The 25,720-nt window shown below is 45.5% G+C and overlaps 1 protein-coding gene across 2 annotated transcripts in view; it reads right to left on the bottom strand.

The window, feature by feature from the left end:
* Nucleotides 1–527: 527 nt before the first annotated feature.
* Nucleotides 528–25,720, bottom strand: part of LOC119382445 (polyunsaturated fatty acid 5-lipoxygenase) — a 68,557-nt gene continuing 43,364 nt past the window's right edge. For both annotated transcript variants that reach the window (XM_037650149.2, XM_037650146.2), the window contains exons 6-17: nt 25,273–25,370; nt 20,155–20,287; nt 19,380–19,475; nt 19,218–19,314; nt 16,206–16,323; nt 13,647–13,739; nt 11,356–11,416; nt 7,617–7,722; nt 7,466–7,557; nt 5,143–5,322; nt 1,646–1,809; nt 528–822 (exon numbers count right to left, since the gene is read on the bottom strand). In XM_037650149.2, the coding sequence (XP_037506077.1) occupies nt 708–822; nt 1,646–1,809; nt 5,143–5,322; nt 7,466–7,557; nt 7,617–7,722; nt 11,356–11,416; nt 13,647–13,739; nt 16,206–16,323; nt 19,218–19,314; nt 19,380–19,475; nt 20,155–20,287; nt 25,273–25,370 (1,353 nt within the window). In that variant the 3' untranslated portion in view covers nt 528–707. The remainder of the gene's footprint in view (nt 823–1,645; nt 1,810–5,142; nt 5,323–7,465; nt 7,558–7,616; nt 7,723–11,355; nt 11,417–13,646; nt 13,740–16,205; nt 16,324–19,217; nt 19,315–19,379; nt 19,476–20,154; nt 20,288–25,272; nt 25,371–25,720) is intronic.

The raw sequence follows: 25,720 nt of genomic DNA on the forward strand, positions 1-25,720 counted from the left end.
TAAACGTCAATTGTGATTCCAGTGTTGGCTCCACTTTTAAAGATGTTTCGTAAACATTACATTTGCATTCTTAAGATTCAGCAAGCTATATGTAAGCGTTGCTCGACCCCGGAGGAGTACGGTAACGAAAGTTACGTATCATATTCATATCATAGCATCGTAAAGCGCGCTTTGTTACGATAATACTCACGCCTGTGCTGTAAAGTAAGTGCTGAGATTACGTCAGACCATTAGTTACCGTTTAAACGCCAGTGTAGTCGACGTGCATGGTAAGGCCACGAGGTGCACACAACTACTACGCTTACGAAGAAACGTCGATTCACCTCGTAACGCTTGGATCAAAGCAATAAAATACAGCATAGACAACACTCGCTTCTTGCTTCGCATGAAACCGATTCCCAAAAGACGTGGGATCTGCCGAATTTTTTATGACGAGCTAGACTAGACCACAAATGTGCACAAACTATCTAATAACATTACTCACCTTCAGAGGTTGTGGAGATTCCAAGTGAAAGGCTGATAGTTGATAAGAGGTTTACTGAACAGCATTTTTTATTCCTTATGGCAAAATTGCAGCGTATTTATATACATCAGTGATTGAATATAAATAAACATTTGAGCAGTGAGTGTGGTTGGCGAGCTTGATGATGAATATTAATTAAATCTTGTACTGCCTGAAGGGCTAGTGAATGGATCACTTGAGCCCCTCATATGCTGATGGAATTCGGAACTATCTCGGGGTCGAGATATGGGTAGGGAAAGTCCTTGCAGCAGTTTCGCTTCTTGATGTCTTCGCTGATTAAACTCAGCTCCTCCCGAAACCTGGCATGTTCAAAAAGAAAAGAAAACCACGGCTATACCAAAGCAAACGCAGAAGCAGCGCCAGTCATCTTATAATATGTTAGAAGTGCAAATGTGAGTACTTTAAAAGTACTCTTCCAACCGAATATTTACTAACTTACAGTTTAAGACTGATATCAATGCGCTGTCGAAATTTGAGAAATAATACGCATCAGAATAACATGTGTGAAACATGCTGGAATGACAAACAAGGAACAAGTTCGGGAGAACATGGAGGATTGAAGAGATTAATATTCTTGCACAGATCTTCTTCCAAGGTATGCGCATGCTTCGCACGCTTTCCTCCAAACACAAACGCGGAGAGGGCAATCAAGTCCCACTTGCCCTCTTCTCCCATGTGACACTCCGTGCTCAAGAATATTCATCCTGTGATGGCAAACATCGCTACGCTAAGCCAAGTTCAATACACGAGCTCTGTATCCTAAATTAGGAGAGGAGTATCGAAAGGATGAAATGATTCCTATGATGTGCACGCTGTATATTTTAAATATTAGCGCAGAATATTCTGCACCCAACAGATTTCTGTAATTATTACCCATGTTAACGTGAATAGTAATTCACTACTGAAACGCTCTGTACACCATTCCAATAATTGCATATGTTTCCGCAAAGTTCTTACTGAAATATGTGGCTACTATATGGGAAACGTATGGAATCTATATGGATTCCGTAAGGAAACACGCCGAATTATTGGACTGACATATGGAACGTCTCGGTATGGAGGAGCAGCTTGCTATACAATATAAAATACAAATTATCATTCATCAAACATGAAGACCCTTACTCGTCGGCTGCCTTGACGGCGAAGGGCTCGTACATGTACTGAATCTCGAAGTCACCCAGCGAGTTGGTGCCCTTGCTGCTCAGTAGCTTCGTAATGATCATGCTGTCCAGCGTGACGTGCCGAGACGGTAGAATGGAAACGATGTCTTCTTGCGTCCACGTTCGCTGCACATTGGCATCGAGAATCAAGACAAGAGGTTGATTGCGTCATTTCCCTACTTAAGTTCGTTTCAGAATACACCACAGTGGTGTTGGTGTATAAAAGCCACAAAAAGACTCACGAAAGCCTTTAAACGCCCCTCATAGGTCCAGCTCAATCTCGGAAAATTTCAGCATATTTTAATTATTAATAATACTGTAATGTAGCAGACGCACCTTCGTGTTTTCGGTGAAACTTGAAAAACACGATGACGTCCTGCTCGCGAGTCAGCTCGTGCTTTTCGCTGATGCCTTTCGTAGGGATCTATTCTGCAATTACTGATAGAAATAATTATTATTTTATTTGGCGGATGCGCTAGGATCGAAAAGAAGTAAAATCTAATTACTGGAAATAAAGAGGCAGTACGAACAGCGTTGTGGAACAGCTCTCTCGCGAACAGGTCATCATGCCCTGTTCATGCGTGTCTGCTGCATTCTGCGGCCGCCCTGCAGGACTACTGCCGCAGTGGGTGTCAGAGCAAAAGCGCTGTCAATAATTCTCGCTCAGCAGACAAAAAATCCCAAATGTTGTACTATGTGCGCAACATACGCTCTGAAATGAACTTTTCCAAAGCAAGGTCACGAATTTCAGCACTCTATTTTACGAGGAACGTAGCTTTATACGGACCTATCAGCATGCGCATGAAGATATGTCGGAATATTAAGCTTGTGGTAACAGCGCATGTAAGAAGGTTTGGCGAACGATAGAATATCAAGTCATTGACGACACGATCTGACAAGACTAACTGAAGTGATGTTTCGCTATAGTGTGGTTTAAATAAAGCATGCATTGTTGCTATGTCGTATAGCATGTATTCTTCGAAGAATACTTTTAGAGCACAGCTCTTGGCGCCCGTTCCTGCGTTGAGCGGCGTCGCACTCGTCGTCGGCGCAACCGATAGAGCGAATGAGGACGAAAGAGAGTTAACATGGAGCGCAGCGAGCCGCTGTGTTAGCGTCTGCAATGCCTCGTGCTTGCTCGCGCTTCTTGTGACAGCGCAACGCATGCCTCTCGTGCACGGGCACGAGAAAGTGGGTTTACCTGCGAGGCTTGGGACAAGAAGACGTGCGTTGGTCGAACGACACTGTGTGTGGAACGCTTTGGCGGAGTCTTAGATTTTGCCTCCAGTTTTTCGGGCACAAATTCGCCCATAATAAACAAGTTTTAGAGCGCAGCTCTTAGGCGCCCGTTCCTGCGTTGAGCGGCGTCGGCATCGTCGTAACCGGCAGAGCGAACGAGGACGAAAGAGAGCGAACGCGAAGCGCAGCGGAGGATTAAAGACGATGATAGCGAGGAGAGCGCGAGGAGGAAGGAGCGACAGGTTCTGCGGCGGCCACCCGCGGCGGCACAGTAGTGCGCGCCGTCGTCGTGTGGTCGCCGATGACATCACTAAAGTATGCGGCGAGGGCGTCCACCGATGCCACATATGGAAATAGGCGCTGCATGAACGGAGGCCTGTCTACGGCGGCTGTTGTGGAACGCGCCCACGCGCTGCCTTGCGTGGTCTCCCACGGAAGGCAGCGCGTGCGCGCGTGGGCGCAGTTAGCGAGGCAGTCGCGCCTCAACTTATCGCAAAATCAAAACACCTAAACAGCAGCGCTCAGAATTCGCATTAGGCAGTATCGTAATCGTCAGTGTTTTTTTTTTTTACATTGTGCAATATGAAGAGAAACATCATGCTGCTATGCGGCGACAAGGGATTTGGGGAACACCTTTCTAAGGACTGTCGCCAAAGTCGAGTCTTGAGATAAGCAAAATGCGGTGCGCACGCTGATGACGACGTAAGTGGATCAATAAGAAGTTCACGTGATGATATGTGCGGATGATGGAAGTCACACAGAGCGTTCACAATGATGGTGTCCATATCTTTTTTTCTTGCTCTCTGCTCATCTGCCTAATTCAGTGCCCCTTCACAGTAGCTTATGAACAGAAAATGAGACAATATGTACACTTGGAAACGTATTACAAAGCAAATACATTGCCCACATAACACAGCTTCGGAGCATTCAATTTAAATATACTAATCTGCAATGTTACCATTTTTTTCGAATAGTAAGGCAAACCTTACCCTTAAAGTTAAATATATTCTAGTAGATGTGTGCGAATATTCGAAACTTGGAATATTCGATTCGAATGGTGCGGTATTTGTTTCGATTCGGAAGAGACCTTTACTATTCGAAATATTCGAGCCCACCAAAACTTCAAATCATGTTCAAAACGTGTTCTTAGAGCGAAGAAGTGACATTTAAAAATATCTCATAAGACTAGGTGGCGAATAATATCGCGGAAATTATCGGAAAAGCTTGGTTCTGTTTTAACATTATTATTATTATTATTATTATTATTATTATTATTATTATTATTATTATTATTATTATTATTATTATTATTATTATTATTATTATTTCTGAAAACTGTCTGTATTGTATTGTTTATTTTTATTGTTTTTTTTTGCGTGTGCCAGCACAAAGACCTTACGGTTGTTCCTGGGCACGCTAAATAAATCATTGATTGATTGATTGATTGATTGATTATTATTATTATTATTATTATTCCTTCAGCAACAGTCCCGCTGAGTGCTGCGCTGCCACCATTTCAACATAAACGAGAAGCGCGTTTGTCCGTCGTCATGATGATCAGATTCCATTGCACGTCCCAGTTCAGACGGCATGCTTGGTCATCTAAAACACATCAAATGTCTGAGGAGCTAGACGTTTTCGTTTTCTGGGGGAATCATCACGCGCACAACGGTGTCGCTGCTCTCCGACCACACCGTGCAGCTGTGCTTCTTTCATGTCAACATTAAATAACTGCAGATGTGGTACTACCAAGCAGTGTAGTGTTGCTCAATGCATAACTTTCTTGTACATTGTTCGATGTACAAAAAACTTGCTTTGTCATCTATGGTTGGGAAAAAAAAGTATTTTTTGAAAACCGCGATAGGTGTGATACTAGTACTCTCAAATATTCGAAAAATATTAGAATCGATTCGAACTCGAATTTCATTATTAGAACTCGATTCGAACTTGAAAATGTGACATTGCCGCATGCTTAATTCGGAGGCTTTACGTGCCAGAACAACGATCTCATTATGAGACGCACCGTAGTGAAGGGCTTTTGAATAACGTGGATCATCTGAGCTTGCTCAGCGCCCTCATCAGTATGCGGCCACCACGGTGGAATCAAAACAGCACCATGACCTATTGCAGGGGCGATACAAATGATCTATTATCTATCTATGCAGGCGATACAAATTAGCTTGGCGAGCACACTTCCTAAGATGCTGCGGCCCCGTTCACCTTGTCTGTGGGCGGTCCATTGTAGAGAAACGCTGGGTAGTTGGGCGGAAAGGCGTACTCCTCGTACTGTTGGAAGTTGGCCGCCGCGTGTCCCACGCTGCACTGTTGAATAATGGCCGTCACGGTGTCGATCACTTGCTCCACGTCAGTAAAACGTCCGTGCTCATCACCTGGCACGCCCTGCGCCCGAAAAATCGTGTTTCGAAAGATGCGAATATTTCACGGGCAGGCACGTAGGCAAGGGGGGGACCTCCTCCCCCCCGAAATTCATCCAGCCATCTATATTCCTGGGCAACTTCTTTTTGGTTTTTGCCATGGAAAGGCTTTCTTTCGAACAATTAAGCCTCGGGCCCCCCCGCCCCCCGAAAAAAAAATTCTGGCTACGTGCCTGTCCACGCGGGTACACTAAAACTCGATCTAATGAAACCCGGTTTTACGAATGTCCCTATCTAACAAAGAACTGTGCATTCCCCGGCAGGTACCCATAGGGTTCAGTGTTATCATCATCTCGAACTAACGAAGGTACCATGGCACTAAACTCGATATAACAAAGCTTTTCCGGAAACAAATGAGTAAAAAACGCAGGTTTTTTTTTTTTTTTTGCCGAGGGCCTCGTTTCTTTGTTAGGCACAGCCAAATGAATCTAAATTGTCTGTTGGATTCATTTGGTTGTGATTTATTCCGAAATTTGACAACGACGGGTTTTTCTTCGGGCATGCGCTGTAACTCTATCGCGTTAAACCATCCAACCACCCTAGACATGACCCTAGTATTTTGATAAGGCTACACGCCGAGCCCTTGATCGAAACGGACTTAACAGCCGGCCGCGTTTTAAAAAACCAAATGGCGCTAGGCGCGGTGGTAGTTCGCTGTCCCTGTAAATTTCCCACGGGAACACAGTGGTTGCTTTCGTTATTTAATAGTTTATGCGACAGATGGCACTGATCGTCTCCTTGCGACTTTCTTGCTCTGCCTCCTCACACAATCAGTGCATAGTCTTTGCATACAGGCAGCTTGTCATAGCTTCACGTGACAGCTAGTCTACCTCGGCTGTTATTCACCCGGACATGGGAGGTTTCACGTCCGGGCTGCCCGCACCGTAAAGAAAATACCGCGGTAGCTTTCGGGTGTCGATAACTTACAACTTCAGATTTCGATGGCTCCAGCAATCTCATTCTCGATTTTACAAACTTCCCAATTTAACGAAATAATTCGATCACTGTCATAAGCTCGTTAAATCGAGTTTCAATTGTATATCCTTTTGGACGTGCAGTGCGAAATCTTTACGGTTACAGATATCACATTTCATGAGTTCGTAAAACGCTGGAATAAATGTATAAGCTATACCTTCAACATTTATTTGTCGCACTTACTAGTATTACATGCTGATCAAATAGCAAGCAAGCATGAAGACCACCCATTGTTTTTCTGTCATGTTGGCCGATGAGCGCGCATGCCCTCCGCGCGCCATCGGGCGTAGCAATTTGACGGAGTCATTTTCTTGGACCTCAAAAAGAGCCCTCGACACAGTCGATCACAGTCCCACAAAAACTAAAGCGTTACGGTGTAGCTCTTCTCACTAGCTGAAAGAGTGCGAGTTGTCAGCATGAGTAATATAACGTCATCACCGAAGAATATGCGCGCTGGAGTCCTTCAAGGATTCGTCCTTGGGCCATTTTCATTATGTATTAACAACTTATCACTTAATATAAGTTCCAGTAAAGTTCTCATGTACTCCATGTTGCATCGTTGTGACAGCGGATAACACCGGACCTCTCAATAAACCAACAACACTCTGCCATAGCCCGGCAGGTCTGAACAATAGGGCGTGCAACGCTGACAAATATAGCAAAAAATAGGCACAAATCACGATATGTGCCCAAGATAAAGCCTGAATAGCCACCGTCATTTCGCAGAACGATAAATAGTCTCCAAGCGTTGCAGTTCAACAGCCTGCGTCTCGTGGCCCCTGCCAAGTTCACCTGTATATTTACACAAACGGGAAATATGCTTGTCTCTGTGAAACGCTCAATAAAAGAGTTATCTTCAGTGCGGCAGTCTACACGTCTTCAGGACTATGTGCATTCCTCGTAAGGAGTGACCATTTTCCGTTTTGCGTGGAGAGAGCATCTTCAAAACATTTGGCTCGTTCAGTCGCGGATTCCGCACACAAAAATTAATGAGCCGTTGCAATGTGTTCCCCGTTCCGTTTTGCTTGCTCTGTGCGTCACTGGCATAGTATGACGCAGACAACATAGATTTTTGTTCGTTTTTCTTTGTCGAATATGTTTTCTGGCAATGAATGGTAATAGAACAGACTTGCCTTCAGTCCAACGCCTGTCAGATGGCGTTCTTTGACGAGTTCGTCTCTCCACTGCTGCAGTTCGTAGTCGTTGTCGAGTTTCTCCGGCGTGTCTGTGTGATGTAGATAGTAGTGCGCTTAGAATGAACAACATACAAACACGGCCGCCTACCGTAGTAATAGTTGACGACCTTGGAGACGTATCTTCTGATCGCCGCGTTAATCCTAATTGCATCATCCCGGTACGGATACCAAGGCAGAACCTCCGGACTGAGTACCTGCGGGCAGAACACGTGACATGCTAACGTTACTCTGCCAACATACAAGTTTGCTCCGTGCAATAGGCTTCAGCTGTATGCATTTCCACACCCGTTTGCAGCAGACGCATATTTAGCACCTTTCGCCTATGAATAAATAGCGTGCCGTGCTTGACACCCTTTTGTAAACGTGTCTAATTATTTGCGCTGCTTATTATGATTTCAAATATGTTGAGCGCAGTAGGTCATGATTAAAGGGTGTACTTGCACACAGCCATTTTTGTTACGCGTGAAAGAAAAGAAAATGCAGCTTAGGAACGCCTCCGGAAAAGCCTGGGACGCGAAGAATACGTGTCTTGCATACCGATGTTGAGCAGGCATTGCAGCAGCTGGCAGGACATATCTTCTATACATCGTATGCGTCAGCAATGTAGCTGAGAGCTGTAATCATATAGGTTGTCAAACTGTTGGGCTGCTCGTGGGGCAGTAATTATTTTCTTGTAATTTTGTCGCAAATGGTCTAGGGAGTCATATAAAACTATCGCTTTAAAGGGGTACTGACACAAACTTTCGCGGCCGAGATAGCCTGCTGGATCGATTCCCGTGTACGTGCGTGTACCATCTGCAAAATATCGACAGCGAATAAAGCTTGGAAGGTATTTTATATGAATCTTGAAGTTCGCGAGCGCGATCCAGCATTATAGGCCGTACCTAGTGCATTGACACCCTCGGAGGTGACCCGAGGTGACCCCCCTACTTCCCCTATGTAACCGTTGCAGCCGGTACAGGTTATAATGACGTCATAGCCGCCATTTCTGTTTTGACGCGCTTCCCGACGAATCGCTCCTCGCCAGCGGGTCAAACCTGAAGTGATTCGCCACGTCGAAAGTTCCTTCCATCCCCGCCGCAAGAAAATCGACGCCATCAGACGACGATGAGCCCGACGACGACAGACCGCGCGGATGTGCGTCACTGTTCTGTGTGCTCACGTGACCGAGCGTTTCACTCGCTAGGTGGTGATAGTTGCACCCGGCGGCTTGTCGTTTTTGGAGCTCTGTCAAACCGAAACTGAGGCTGTGTTGGTAATGAGGAGCTTGTAATTAATTATCTGTCGCGCGCTGCAGCAAACGATGTGCCGTGTTATGAATACCGGGCCCCCAGCAACACACTGCACCAAAAAAACGCGGGGCGAAAATTTTTGTGTCAGGACTCCTTTAATATCGCCTGTTATATCGCTATCGTAGAAAATGACGCACAGTACAAGTATCGACTAGCACAAAAGACAGGGACATCTAGGCTGCTATGCAGGATGGCCCGCGTTTGGCGAAACTCGAAATCTTTCCGAGCTCTGGCGCCACCCTCTTTTGAACGAAATAATACTTCGAAAAGGTCCAATCGAGCCCTCAGCGCGCGCTGCGTTCTATTGGTTACGATAAAACGCGGCGTCACGTCAAGGGCGGTCGACAAAGTTGGGCGATGTCTTCAAGCAGCGGCATCTTCTTGCACATGTTTGTCGTTCCACTGAGTGCAGAAGTGCGCCCATGCAAGAAAAATGTCAGAAATTTTTACTAATGATATTTTTTAGAGGTACAGGCTGTTTATATTCATTTTCATGCGTTTAATGCATGCACTAAATATTGTTTAGAATAATTAGTGCCGTGGCCTCCGAGATTAGCTCCTGCCGAGCGCGTTTCAAGAGCGCGCGGTCGGAGCTAATCGTCGAGGCCACGTGTATAATCATCCTGATCGACCTCTACCTTCTAGCGCATTGCTCAGCGGTGGGGCGCCCTCTTCGTCCTCTTCTTCGTCGTCTGCTAGCTCCCCAAGCACGTGCGCCCGGCTCATTAGCTGATTAGATAGACGGTAGACCTAGCTGATTAAATCAGGACACGCTATGACCAAGATAATTAAGCCAAGTCATACTAAGACAGAGCTTATTAAGCCACGTCTTGCTGGGACCATGCTAATTAAGCAGTGTCATGCTAATAGCGAGATAATTAGACCATGCTAAGCAATACGACGCTGATTACGAGCAAGCTACTTAAAATCAAGCTAATTAAGATACTGTTTATTAGGATCATGCTGAAGGAGATTATGCTAATTAGCTACATTGTCAATGTGTCAACTGCATTAGCTCTATGCTTTTTAAGGCTATACTAATTAAGCCTGAGTTCATTAAGGTCAGTTCGTACAAGTTAAGACGTAACAATCAAATATCATGTTAATTAAGACCGCAGTGATTAAGACCACTTGAATTATTACCATCAAAATTGAGACCGAGATGACGCGGTCTTTACACCAACCCAGACCGAGCCGACGAGCAGACTTAGTAGACGCTGAGCCTCGTAAAAAGGTGCAAGAAGTTAGGTGATCACAAACTCTGCTGATGGCTCCAGCCTTGCAACTAATGCAAGCTGACCAATTTTTTTTTTATGTGCAGAGAATCTGTTACACAGCGTCTACCGCACGAAACGCTTGACAGTCACACTAGCACTATGACGTTCCCGAGTTGAACTGGGGCCATCTCAAAATCGACGAGTTTCAAACCGAGTTCGCGTGTCAATAAGTTTGATTGACAGACGCCCAAGGCAAGGATCAGGTTCTCCCATCGCGTCTGCTCTGATGATCACGCCACAACGCCAGCGAGCAGCACGATTCAGCTATTCGCACAGACTATACGCACGCACGAAAAACTAAAGGTTCTTTCATCACTCGGCTACGATGTCTCGTATTCAATGTCACCGCGCTCACGACGTAGCAGTCACAGCCGCGTTGCCGCCATGAAGCAAGCGCCCCTGGTGACATTTGCGGCGAGAAATGTTACTATTTACTTGTTTGTGGAGACATTGTTTCTACCGATTCGTTACTGGAGAAAAATCTTCAGACGTGCGAATGCAGTAACATGTCCATTTACTTATCTTTAATATTCGATGGAAGCGAAACGAGCTGTACAAGAGTGATGCAGCGTGTGCGCCCTTGTTGCCTTCGAGAGTGGAAATTTTGATGCTGCAGGTGGAGCGAAAGAACTTGCCCGAAAGAGGATAAATGCCCACGAACACGACGAACACGCCTGTGGGAGGCGCGTTGTTCAATTGGCAAAGAGATAGCGCGACAATCACGCTGACGTCCCTGCACAGTTGAAATGTCGACTGAGTGGCGGCGCTGACGCGTTCGCACTTCGCACGCGGTGCTACTTTCAAAACCGCCGCAAATTCCGCACATGTGACATCATGCGCGTTCTTGTAGCCGTTTTCCTCAACGCTGCTTTCGCGCGCTCCGCACTGTCTTCCTGTCATGACCGACGTAGTGCGAGCTCGGAGCAAACTCGTGTTCCCGAGAAGCTCGGGCCATCCTGCATAGCACTCCTAGACTGCTTTCTACACTCAGCAGGCTTTCTATCTTCATTTCTTATATCTAGTTATCTTTACGCGAGAAAGTAGGCAGGCATTCTACCCCTCTAAGTTGTCAGCTTGCTGTCTATCTCCTCTGGGTACTTGTGAGTTTAAGTATACATATCAAATAATGATAATAATAATAATAATAATAATAATAATAATAATAATAATAATAATAATAATAATAATAATAATAATAATAATAATAATAATAATAATAATAATAACTCTGTCGGAGGTTTACGAACGTCAAACTCACCCCTCTTGATTCTATGTCCTTCTCCGGGTTTCCATGTAGGTCGAGCCTCCAGACGTCGAGACTGTTCGAGAAAAAATTAAGATTATATAGTTTTCAGAGCAGCAAATCACTTCACGTTTATTTCATGGAGACTTGAATCACCGTAACGCTTACTTCAATTGTTACATTTCGGCAGCCTTAACAAGACGTAGCCTGATTCGTGCTTTCATTTACAGGTCGTCCAGCGTAACTTCAGCCACGACTTTAAATATGAGAGGCGCGTCGGAAGTGAATTGAACCAATCGCATTCCATTCGCTCTAGCCTACATATACTCAGCTGTATTAAGATGAAGGCGTTTTATGTCGCTGTCCACCAAGACTTCACTGACGTCATTTCCGTCACGGAAATGACGTTGGTAAAATATACACGAATAGAGGACAACGAAAGAAATCGAAGAAAAAATTTCGTTGATGCGGATGACCTGGGAGTCGAACCCACGACCTCTCGGTCCGCGGCGATAGGTGCCGGACTCTCGACCAACTGCGCTACCGACACTTCTTTTTTCTTTACTGACTGCCCTAATGACCCACATACGCGAGGTTTTCTAAACGCACCTTATATCTCTCACATCTCCTCGAGAGAGACGCCAGCAGCAAGTGGAACGCCTTCGCGCGTTCACGACTCAAGCTAGGAACTCCGTCTCTCGCGTTCCTGAAGCGCTGTGTGGTAGTGTATGCATGAGCAGAGGCATAGGTTGCCCTATTACAGGCGAGCGTACACCTCTCCTCAAATGACGACGTTTTGAATAAGTGCATATCGAGTACTACCAGTGCTTATTATATGCTTGTTGATACTATCTTCGCGCAGCATTCACCACATCCTGTGTCTAGGTGTACATTAACTACTTTAGCCGCTACAAACGTCTGCACATGATCGTGCGCGTTAATCGTGTGCATGGAAATGCGCCTCCAGGCGTCAGCGTAGGTGCGTCCAAGTATGTAGAAGGTTAAGCACCGGCTTAACATTTACATTAGTAGACTGCTGGAATGAGACTTCCATATGCAAATTTCAAGTTTTGATTGAAACTATTACTTATATTGGGTGTCAGCCTAAATGCATGGCAACTTCGGCTTCCACCTGGCCCCTACCGGGCGTCGCCATCATGCTTGGCACGTAAAGCCAGAGTCCTTCGCTCTGCAAGCTTACACGATGTCGCGAGCAACGAGCTATGTGTGCGGAGAAACTTTTGCACGCGCACTCTTTCTCCGTGAAATGAAGTCGGTGCAGCGTACTGCAGGTCTGGCGCTTCAATTTCTCAGAAGCTATTTATGAGGCGCTGTGCGCATGTCTTTGTAGCTGGGAAGTGTGGTCGCAAAAGATAACATTACAGCGCGAACGGTAGTTATGTATTGACATTATGCTAAGCTGAAATCATCAAAAGATAACAACCGTGGTTTACTTATCTCCATTGGCTCAATGCAATGATATTATAGCGTGTATGGGACAATGCACAGCACTCGCCTCTCTGCTCCCATGGCTACTCAAAATCACAGTGGTCACTTAAATGTGGATTGCGAGTGGCTGCCCCCCTCCCCCCTGCCTTCTGTTTCCTTCCGATACCTTTAACTGCCCGCCGTCTTCTTTTTCTCCGAAAGACCGCAAAAATGGCGTCTTGGGGCATGCTCGGCACACATCATGAGATTTTTGCTAAAATGTAGCAACTTATGGCAGTTTTCACCTCTTGACGCGGTTTGGCGCAATTAGCGCAGATATCACATCACTGAGCTCTTCAAAAGCCGTATCAAATATGTTGATACACTACATGAGAGATAGCCCAAGGCAAACAAAATAAACTTTTGAAATATTTATTTGCAAAATTTTATCATTGTATAAGTCTCTTACCTAATCTTTTTTGCAAGGAATACACAGGCTACGCAAGCATCTAACCTAATACGTGGCCAGCATTAGCATACTTATTCGGTTTAATTCATTAACCTTAAATATTAGCAGCAGTGGGACTAAGTCCTTCAATAGGTATGCATTCGCCCCGTCTGCTCAGCGCTGTTCACTTTCGCGGATACATGCTCCTCTGGTATATTGGCGCAAGAAAAGCCTTGGCACTAACCGCGAGTCGCGATTACACGAATGCGACAGTAGGGCTTAGTTTCAGCTGTACTTTTTCCTAGCCGTTGCTCGCACGCTCCTGAGCCGGGCGAAGAGCCGTATAAATATTTCCACCTGCGTCGCATCGTCTACTCTGCAGGCATACGCGGAGATGCAGCGTATGATTAAAAGAAACAGTTGTGCTCACCCTCGGCGAATGATCTCGAACATCCCCTTGACTCCGACGGCCAACGTCTTGTCTACCCAGCCTCCAGGACTGACCAGTTTACTGATGCCGCGACTGCAAAAGTGCACACAACTAAACTCTCTTCTTCCTTAACAAGCAAGCTTGGTCGAATAGCTTCTCGGGACAAATCGTGAACAGATAAAGGACGTTATGAAGCAATCACTGCAATCTATTATAAATAATAATACATGCCAACTGGCCCAGGTTTCGGTTGGGCAAGTAGGTGAAGCAATACGAGGCGCGAAAACACAGACATATAAAATCTAGTTTTACCAGCATCAGTTGAAACGTTGTCTAGATACTCGAACGTTCACGCAGTCACAAACAATACATCGGCAAAACAGGACAGCCTGTTAATATTAGAATAAACGGGCATCACGCCGACACGGCGAAAAAATTACCGAAAGCAGTGGCACATCATTTCAATGTGGCTGGACACAAGTTCGATGATCTGAAACTTTGCATACTTCAGTCTTAGTTCCGGTCCCTGGGAGACCGAAAATATAACCTCATTCACGATTTTAATATTCCCCAGCCAATACGCATACATGTTTCAAAGGGATGTCTTCAATGCATCCGATCACACAACGAAAACCAACAACGAACACACACAACAAAAACCCGTGAGGCTTATAAGCCTTTCTTCTAGGAATTTCTAACCGTTTTTATCAAGATGAAATTGTCATTGTCAGGTGGCGCTTACTTTTTACAACCATGCTTTAGCGAAATACATGCCTCCCCTTCCACCCTTTCGACGCGACCTCAGCCCCCCCCGCCCCCTTGGCTTTTGTTTTAACTGACTGCTTCCTCTTTCTCTTTTCTTTTTACTCACGACACACGAGAAGCGCAAGGCGGAGGCAAGGTCCCTCATTAGTTAAAGCCATGGAGGAAGGAAAAAAAAAAACGTCAGGCCTGCGCGGAAAGCGCAGCACAGTCACAGCGAAAGCTCGAAAAGCGGCATTTCTAGAAACCGTTATGAACTCTCTTGTGGCTATTGATACAAGTACATTAGGAACGTACCCACTCATCATAATTTTTGTGAAAATCATAATTTTTGTGAAGTTGGGAAGCACCCACCACGACATTACTCGTCATTCTGCGGAGAAGCGAGGTACCATCTGTAAGGCATTGTGTGCACTTTGTTGGTGCGACGGTTGATGACGATGAAGAATTATGGCAGAGCCCTTTGTAATGGGCTGGAAGCATTCAACAGCCCACTCGATGCGCAATTCGTGTTGTGTGACGCCTGCTTACAGTACTCGCGCTCGCGTTGTGTGACACTTGGTTGTTATTTTACTCTTCTACCACGCTATCTTGCATATGTTAATGATAGAGTAATGTCAACAATAACTGTGACGAAACAATATAAAACACCTGCAAGCACAAACCCTTTATACTAGTCGGTGAATTCAACGTACACATAATGGATCTTAGGACCTAGCTTTGTCGTTGACTCTCACTGTTCGCTGTCACGGTATATACAAAACCGTTGCCACAGTCAAAACATATATGTGTGTATGTAAATGAAAAAGTTTTACGATAGACGAACATCAATCATAATTGTGACAGAACAATATAAAACACCTACAAGCACAAACCCTTTGTACTAGTCGGCGACTTCAACGTAGACATTATGGACTTTAGGACCTAGCTTTGTTGTCGGCTCTTTGTCACTTTATGTCACTCAATTTACGTTATAGGGGGCAACTCTCGGGTAACGTACAGTTACTCACCCATACGATACCCAGAGCTTCGCCCACTCGTCATGATTCCCTTCGCGGAGATGCGTGTTTTTTTTCCTTCCTCCACGGTTAAAGCAGACGAACTCCGACGGCCTTTCAACGTGCCCAATAAAAAAAAATCAAAAGTTACTTTCTGATGCAAGGAGAAGCTCCCAGAAGTGTATAAAATACAATTTTATGTTGTAGATATACTGTTGTTTTCGAGATAAACAAGTCTATCAGCGTGTTTTTTACATTTACAGATCGTTTCACCTACGTCACTGTTAGGTGACGCTAGGGGTCACTTTTTCTCTAATTTCAGAGCCAAATTAAAAATATAGTTCCTTGTTTATGGAATAAAAGCATGCTGATAGCCTCCGTGTGAAAAACAATCTAATTTTCACCACAATACAAAAGATTCTTTTTTTTTTCTTGAGCGGTAGAGAGCCCCTTCAAGGTCCGAGCGATGCTTTTACAAGAACGCCAAATCTGTTCGGAGCAGCGGTTGAAAGAGTGAAATTGGCGCGTTAGCGTAAGAGGTGTGCCCGCTTAAACCTCTGAATTGGCAATAATTAGTTTCATGTTTTTCTGCTCAATTTACTAGACCTTGCCCAAATGCTGGATTATTTAGCGTTTTACGCATAACCAAGCAGCGCCACGTGTTCTGCTGCGTGGATTACTGAAAATATAAGGAAGTTACGGTATAAATGCTATAATGAATCGAGTCATCGATTCAACAATTGCTTGTCTCCATGTAGACGAAGTGGAAATGCGGACTGAAATACAAAAAGCGCCTTACGAGTTGATGGCAATCAAGAAGAGAAAGTGTGGCGCCATGAGCTTAAACAGAGGGTGCGAAGGACTCAGGTTGCGATGCGTGCAGACGGTGACGCCTTCCATCAGCAGATGCGTGAATCCTGCGGTGAAGGATATGGTGCATGACTCTAGCAGAACGAGACACTTTCGCTATAAGAAATGGACACTAATGTAGACATTATTCTCCATTAGTGACTTCGTAAGTTACAGTATGCACGAACTATAGTTGAAATACTCAGTAACTTCAGGTAACTGTTCAGGTATGTATTTATATTTACCGTGCAAGTAATGCCTTCACCCTCGCACAATCCTTGTTCAAGTATTAGAATAATCTCACCGGGGATAGAGAGTGTAAAAAATATTTATTATAAAAACTCCTACAGTAGATACAGACTGAACATGATGACACGAGCGAATAACCAGTGCGGAGTAAGAGTATTTAAATGGACTGTTGAGGAACAATTACTCCATATAGCATGGTACATAGTATATTTGGCCGCTTTCTTCAGGCATGGCGTACAAATAGTGCCTACTTAAGATTATGCGGCTCTTGTTTTCCCATGTTGTCAATACAGCTCAATGCTACAATGTATCAATGTCAAGCCGACGTTCCGGAAATGGTGTGCTTGTCACACAAGTTACGTAGCTTGCTAGTAAACACAATGAGTTGATTCGGATCAGAGTGGATGAAGCGAACTGCTTGGCTTGGCTCGGTTATGTTAAATGCGGAGCAGTTTAGAGGCCCGGCTTGTCGTCCATCGATTTCATGTGGCGTCATCACGCCCAGAGTAAAGCTCAATACAGGTCATAACAAAGCTACTAAGGTTCAAGTCCGGGTTGAAATGAACGAACAAGGTCTATATAATATAATTAACAGAAATATACAAGAAGTAATTGCATTAATTACCTTAAAATCGCTAAAACGTTTCGCAAACATGGGGCTGATTCCGGCACGGCGCCAGAGAGGGTGCCACCGCCTTGCCGACGAAGCGAGTGTCCTTCCCTTTGCGCCGCCTCTGCGTCGGCGCTGCGTCGCTACGTGGCTATATCCGTGCCGCGATCTTGTGCGCGTTGAATGTGAGTGAATGTGAGCCGTGACGTCACCGCAAGCGTTTGGTCAATGTGTCATGACGTAACGTCACTATTCACATTGACCAATCGCTTGCGGCTCGATGGGATGGACCGGCTCCGTTCTATTTTGGAACGTGTACAAGATCGCGCCGCCGAAGGGGGAAACAACCCGACGGAACTCTCTGCAGACTACGCGTATCTCAATTGCCGTAACAAGCAGGAAGTCGATAAAGCGCAGCAAAAAGCAGCGCTCATGTCGCACACCGAGTTTGTGGATGTGCCTAACAAGATTCTACTCGTGCCGGAGACACCCTACATGCTTACCACAAACATTGGCGTCGTTGACGCTTTGGTAAACGGAGCAGCGGGGACTCAACGAACAGGTATCGCTGGGTGCGACGCACTTCCTAAGGTTTCCCAGTAGTGGAGCTGCCATACGTTTCTCTTAGGACCAATTGCTCCTTATGCTCGGGGTTTGTCCATCGCCGTAGTAGCCGGGCTTGTCCATAACCATCTCAGCGCACGCTCGCGCGAAAGAGAAGTCTTCTTCCTCTTGTTCTTCGAGCGCCTTGATGATGATATTAAAGCAGGCAAAACCACATATAGCATAGGCAACTGTAGCATGCGACGCTCGCTCCACTCCGGCGCGTGCTCTAGTTTGACAGGAGACCGCTAGAGGGCCACAACTGTGTGCTTCCTCTCTCTTTCGACAATCGTCAGTCAGTGCGCTTCGATACTAATAACATGAACGAAGAAGACAAGGCGGCGGAGCGGAGGGCTCGCAAGGCAGCGGCAGCGCGGGCTCGCCGCCGAGACCCTGCGGTGAGAGCTCGCAAGGCCGAAGAGAGACGTCAGCGTCGTGCGGACCCCGAGATACAAGCCCGCGAAGACGAAGCAGCGCGGAAGCGGCGGCAGGAGAACCCCGAAGAGATACGGGCGCGGGATGCAGCGGCCAAGCGCCGCAAGCGGTCGCTACCTCAAGTTGGTGGCGCCGACGCGCGCGATTTCCTCGACCACGCGTTCGGCCACAGCTGCAAGGTCTGCGACCGCTGGTGGTTCGACAACAGCCTGACCACAATCGCTACTGTAACAACGTGTCACGTCTTTATATGAAAGCAGAGGAATGGTACGGAGCATTCACGGTTTACCCGATTATCTCCGAGCAAGCTCCTCTAACATCATTCACTTCGTGGATATGGTACAATTTTTTGTTGTTTTTTTTCAGTGGCAAGTACCCACATTGGAGCATTGGCCAAAGATTGGATGGCACTTAATGGAACGCTTAGTTATTACAAAAACCAAACATAATTTTGGGGAAAAGAAACAAACATTTTTTTCATAGAAAATTGGATTAGAAGTTTTGGAAGTACTTCCGTATCTCTGTAACAGTGTCCAAATCCAAAGAAGTGAAACTTAGAGAAGTAAATGCCCTTAAAGTGAAGTCAGCTAGTGTTGCAATGCGGATCCGTTGGCACGTTTTCTTAGACTGAAAGTACAAGACGCCCCGACGAGGATGACAGAAGGCGGATGAACATACTTGTATCGTGGTCCTCCTCTGCACTTGTATTTCAATATCAAACATGAATCACCTTATTCACGTCTTATTTTTATCCTGCTCTTAGGTCCGTCCAGTATACCAAACCTAACCGAGCTACTACTATACGTGCCTGTGTTGGAAGTCAGTGGCTAGTCCTACAGTCCTGCTTTTCGAGCTATTCTTTTGTCGCCATGAAGTTAGGTCCACATCATATTCGGGTGCCTCTGCACTTATCCTGCGTTGTTTAGGTCATACAGTGTTCGTCTTGGTGTAGCGACACAGCTGGTCGTGCAATATAGTTTCACCAAAATTATTGGACGTTGTCGATATATCCTAAATGCACATTGCTACTTAATCATGCCTTATTACATAGCAAATGTCATTTACCTAGGTGTGAGCATGACTGATGGTAGCTGGCGTCCGAGTTGTTGTAGTACATCTTGGCTGCTATCCACGTAAATGGCGGGTCGGACGGCAGAAACACCTAGAATGCGAAATATGGAAGCCGTCGCTGACATATACGACCAACACATGAGCGTGAAAACGCACCGGATTGTCGATGCCTTTCTGCTGCCTCAGCTGTATGGCGATGGGCATCAGGTCGTTCCTCTTGTTCAAGAAGAAGAGCGCCATGGATCCCCATAGCTGAAAGGCAAAAGCAATGTTATAGCGCGCATGCAAATGGACCATGCTGAGCCGCTACACTCTAAATCAGGTCCCGCCTAAAGCGCTAGAAACATGCAGGAAACCGAACATTTTTCGTCTGGTTTCCTGGATATAGCCAGCATTTAACCAGGACTTGATTAAGAGTGTACCATTTTCACAAACAGAACAAAACGCACATAAATGCTAACGATGCCTACAAGCAGCAGATATATTTGGCTTGTACAGGCGATTTTACGTAATGGGCGCCGCCACATTGGGCAGTTAAACGAACCTTTCTATTTTTGTATATCGCGACGTGAATAGAACGTCGAATGCACCAACCAAACTATTTTCATGCGCATGCGTCTACTGTAGCACATTTTGTTTAGCTGTTGAAAATGCAAAAGAGCAAAGTTACCACAGCCCAATATGGCCAAGTCAACAGCCAAGTGTGGCGGCACCGAAACCCATCCGTAAAATAGTCTGTGAGCTGCGAGCATCAATGTGCTCCTCGCTAACCTTGCGAGAACTTGTGCAGCCAGGTAATTTTTTATGTAGTACCGGGCCGCCAATTTATAGCCACGTGCATGATGCATGACATGCCACACAACAAACAAAACGCAAGAAAACGTAATTACTGTGTCACGAATGAAAATAAGCGTTCTCTGCACAATCCCACCGTTTCCTTGGTCATGAGTGGGACGCCTTCGACAAGGGCGATGTCTGTCATAAAGATTCTGTTTCTCTGCATTGCTTCGTCCAAGGTCATTCCTTCCAGGAATGGTTCGACCATGTAGTCTTCAACGCCGAACCTGCGAAACCATGACAATATTTCGTCTTTGCTTACGCTGGGTCCATTGTAATTTCATTAGGCATTTTCACTACTGCATTTGGCATATACAGGTTATTTCACGTAACAAGAACCAATGATTTAAAAAAAGAGTGGTGTAAAATATCTGAATGAGGCCAACGACATATGATTGTGCCGTCATGTGACACTCGTAAGGGTTTCTTAATATTAAACTTAATAAGATAATTAACAAAGATCAGATATATACTGTTAAAGCTGGCAGTAAGACGTCCGTTAACAAAAGACCCTTGCTTCGCCGTTGCCATAGCGCCGCTAGAGTTACTGTATATACTAGCTGTATATGTTGCTGTATATGGTGCTGTAGCCGTAGAGTTGCTGTATATGCTACCTAAAGGCAGCATATACAGTAACGCTAGCAACCGCCATAGCTGCGCGCCACCTGTGCGCGCAACCAAGTCGCCGCCGAGTTTCCCGCCTGCCGATAACTCTGTGGCGGAAAACTTGGTACGTGTTGAACCGAGTGAAAGAAAAAGAAACACAAGAAGAAGTGGTTGAATCCTCCAATGGCGGCGACGATCTACCCGAGGAGTTTCGGTCGCGCCTGTATGGAGCGATGATAAAGAGACCGACGTAGATGATGGGGAGACGTACAGAGACATTGAAGACGATGTTGGCGACTGTGATTGGTAATACTAAATAAAGAATAAATCACTTGAAACTGTGTCATTCAAATAAAAAAAATGAAGAAGTTTGCACTGCCGCGCGAAGCTACAGCAACAGCGAAGCTCGTCTATCCGAGGGCCGTAAAAAATACAAAGAAATGTGGCCAAGTTCGGGCCCAGCAAAACCTGGCAGAACCTAGCAGCAGCCAGTAAAGCCCTCGGATCGACCAGCGTCGTTGGTTGGTTGGTTGTTCCTTGACAACCTGGCGCAACCCATTGCGGGGGATCCGCCATGAAACGGGCGGCACCTTATTTTAGAAAGAAAATTGTTATATATTTCGATTGTGTTTAGAAAAGAATAGTTAAAGAAACACTCAATCGAATAGTCTAGGCTAAAAAAATGAAGACAATATGAATGAAAAATAACGTGAAATGAAATAAACTTAACATTGAATTCGGTTTGCCTCCCGTAGGAAATCGCATACGCCTTCGAAAACGTTCCTGTGGCTGTGGCCCAATTCGGTTGCACCAAGGGAAAGAACGTTGTTACTCTAGCTTTGCGCGGCAGGGAAAACTTCATTTTTTAAATTACCAATTTAGGGTCACGTGCATTTCGTTACGTTTTAAAGGGCATTTCAAAACTACGGATCCATTTTTTTGTGGCAGCGGACATGCTGCAAGGTGATTTTCTTTCAGCGTTTAAAGAAAGCCCACGAAAAATGAAATAAAAGTGTGCCCGTGCGCTGCTAGGGTGCCTCGATGCGCGCGCGCCGGAGGACCACATCGAGGCACCCTATGGGCTGCCGTATTGCAGCGCCCTCAAGCATGCTTCGGGCGAAACAGCCTTGTGCGTGGACCGTCAGACTATAAGAAACGATGGTTCTTCCTTGCCCTGCGCGTCTGTCAGAAATGCCGACGCGCTGTGAAGCCGATGTCTAGAGCCGCGGCCGCTCATTTCGTCACGGTCAGCACGCACGATTGTCACATCAGTTAAACCCAAAACCGCCGTTGTTGAGAATGCGAAAATGAGTGTAAATAATGGTGTTTTCTTTGTAAAGTTCCGTCACGCTCTTACCATCCATCTGTCTAAACGTGACCAAAAGCAAGGTTTTAATTACACAAAGTGGTGTGCAAATAATTTATTCATTCACGACACCAGAAAATAATCATGGCAGGCAAATATTTGTTCAACTCTGCGCTTTTTCTTCCTCTATCGCTCGCACTGGCAATTCGTTATCCTGAAGAAAGCTCCAACTTGTCAGCAGTGTTGTATGCGTTACCGGAAAAAAGTAACTAAATACATTACTCGTTACGCTAAAGAAAAAGGAACGCGTTACCGCCCTGCGTTACCAATAAAAAAAAGTTAACGCGTTACCGTTACCGTTACCGAAAAAAAGTAACGGACGTTACTTCCCTCATTACTCCATATCCAGAAGCCTTAATCAGTGCGTCTTCGCCTCAAGAACCTACAATACCTACTTTATAAAACTCATATTTAGATACCACGTTAAAGTTGCCGCCCAAACAAAAATCCAACCCCAGATACTCATTAAACGAGAATAATTTGCACAACTTCGCCGTATTTTCGTAGTACTGTAGTGGCCTAAGGTTGCCTGTATTATGTAACTTGAAAGAACGTGAGCTTAGGCATGTTGGTAATCCATCTTAACATCTATAGCGCGCCGAAGGGACAGGGACACAAGAGAAACGACGTGGACGCAGCGCTAACTTCCAACAAATGTTTTATTTACGAAGCAGAGACATGAAAATATAGGAAAACCAAGCAACGCACGCAGGCACATCAGTACAAGATCATTAATTATCATGACACATGTTGAAGACGTGTAGACAACGAAAGCATGAGAGTACAAAAAATATATATTTACAAGATTAACAGGCCATGCGGACGCAACCAACCCCCTCAGGTCACCCTTCCTATCACCTATAAGAAATCAAATTTCTTTCTTGTCAGCTCTATTGACGGCGCGCTCACACACATGTCCCCCAAACTCGCTATCTTCGCCGCCTCGATGATTTCCCGTGTTGTCTGCGCTGTGCTTCGCCCTATGACACTGCACTGCGGATACATGAGGACGCACCCACAGTTTCTGCAATGAATAGCGAGGTGGCCCGCACTTTCAGTGCGCACGTTATTTGCGTGCTCACGCAGCCTGTCCCTCTGTCCCTCTGTGTCCCTGTCCTTTTTTTGCGCTAAAAGCTACTCAAGATGAATTTCTACCAACTAGCTCGTCTTTCGGTCTTACTACAGTGATAGGAAGGGTGACCTGAGGGGGTTGGTTGCGTCCGCATGGCCTGTTAATCTTGTAAATATATATTTTTTGTACTCTCATGCTTTCGTTGTCTACACGTCTTCAACATGTGTCATGATAATTAATGATCTTGTACTGATGTGCCTGCGTGCGTTGCTTGGTTTTCCTATATTTTCATGTCTCTGCTTCGTAAATAAAACATTTGTTGGAAGTTTGCGCTGCGTCCACGTCGTTTCTCTTGTGTCCCTGTCCCTTCGGTGCGCTATAGGTGTTAAGTTTCCTGTATAGTTTCATGTGATGGCTTCTAACTCTGTGGCACACGGGGAAGCTGTTTTTCGGAATGGGTCATTAAACACAAAGTAATCGATTTCATCATCAACGCTCTCTGAAATGAAAACATCACTGAACAAACTTGCAGAATTATGGCAGCACGCTTCTGCTGCCAAAATCGATGCCCAAAAAGGGACACTAAAGGCAAATAACAATTTATGTCAAAGTGAAAGCGCAATGTATGACAACGTCTAAAACGGTAATATTATCAACAGCAGTGCCCTACTTACCGAGAAATTAAGCTAAATGTATCACACGATGAGCGCCACGAGCGGGACATTTCGGACATGATCCCGATGACGTGAGAGAGTCCGACTACAATTATTCACTCGTAATCAAACTAGCTGCAATAAAAAAAGAACCTTCCGTGCATCAAGAGACGTAATAAAATGCCATTTGTTCGTTTCCGTTTGATTCATGGAAAAAAGAACCTCTGTGGCGTTGTCATGGGGAACAGCGCGCGTGGTTCAAAGGTTCCGTTTTCGCCGAACTTCGCGTCGCCCGGCGCCATGTTTCGCTCACGCGGTCGCGTCTCAGTGGTAGTTTCAGGATCGCGTACTGCCGCGTGTGTTTTGCGCGCTCGTGAAAGTCGCTGTGACAGAAAGTTCAACAAAACGTTTCTTTTTCAACAAGTTTCTTTTTTTTTTTCAATTTGACCTGTATAATTGCCGCAAATATTGCGACTGCGTACGTGAAAGCGTTCAAGGTCAGCCTCGCTTGCTCCGGAGTTCAATAACCAGAAACGGAGGCGCCATTGCAAATGTCAAGAAGTAAAACTAATTTTGAATACGAAATTCATAGACAGTGCTAGAGTAGTACAGGAACAGTTTTCAAATGTTACTACAAACCGCTGAATAAAAGCAACAGCTACCTTTCAAAACTTTAATCGGACAGCTTGACTCGCTCATTAGCAAATACGTCCACACCTACGCTAAATAGGAGCTTGGAAGACGCACTATATGGTACTCTTGTATTCACTTTCAGGAAGAGCTGGTGATGACGCGGAGAGTTTTCTTTCAGCCCGCTCATAGCGATGCCATGCGGCACCAAAGGCAAGGCAGTCGCTCACCCTCCGTTGGCGATTATGTTCTGAGGGGATTTTCGAAGGAAGTCATCCTCTGTTCCGCTGGAGGAGCTCACAACGAGTCTTGCATGTCCGCAAGCCGAGCAGATCTCGACAGCTCGCTTTTGACGGTTAGAAGGACCGCATTACACTTCACTTCATCGACAGTCAACGACAACTTGAACCTCGATAGCAAGGTAGCCGAAACTATAGGAAATCTATTTATGAAATTTCGGCAATTTGCTCCCCATTGCGATTTCCCCTGCGCAAGAAAGGAACCGCCCATGCGATGTCGCTTTGTCAATGCTTGGCGGGCCGACAGCAGTCCGCCGCAACGGCAAACTAACGTCGGGGCAAGCTCTGAGAAAGGCACTCCTACAAGACGAATGAATTTCATGTAAGACTGCGAGTATAATTGGAACTAAAAGTAACGAGTAACATGACACCTCACGTTACCGAAAAATGATAACGAAAGTACGTTACCCGTTACAGTTCCGAAATAGTAATGAGTACGTTACTTAGTTACTGAAAAAAGTAACGCATTACCGGTAACGCCATTACCTGTAAAGCGTTACCGCCAACACTGCTTGTCAGGCAGAGCTCGCAAAGTCATTTCATATTAGTAGCAATGGAGAATGAAAGAAAAACAAAGTGAACTCACTTTTCCGGAATGGCTTTGCAAAGCGTTATAAGAAAAGGGTTGACGCCTTGAACCCGCTGTAGACCAAACCACCGATCTTCGTTCCAATGATCGAGACACTGTATAGAGAAATAATCAGATGAACGCTACAACGTGCAGTCTAGAGAGATGAACAGTCGCGCGTGGGCATCATTTACCGGAAGCGCAAGAAATAGCTTCAGGGATAGGTTTCTGGCTAAAATGCACCGGCTATTGACTTCGGCCACATTGAACACAGCTTCATTCTAGGATACACTCAGCTCATAACCAGGTAATATACAAACCATGAACAGCATGGTTTTGTCCCAGGAAAGTTTACATCGACAGCTCTACTTACTTTATCCCAAATCAGAATCGTACTACACGGAAGCAACACAAAGGACAAGAAGGGACGCAGACAAGCGCTTGCCTGCGTCCCTTCTTGACCTTT

Source organism: Rhipicephalus sanguineus, chromosome 2 (genome assembly GCF_013339695.2).
Source record: "Rhipicephalus sanguineus isolate Rsan-2018 chromosome 2, BIME_Rsan_1.4, whole genome shotgun sequence".
NCBI classification, from domain to species: Eukaryota; Metazoa; Arthropoda; class Arachnida; order Ixodida; family Ixodidae; genus Rhipicephalus; species Rhipicephalus sanguineus.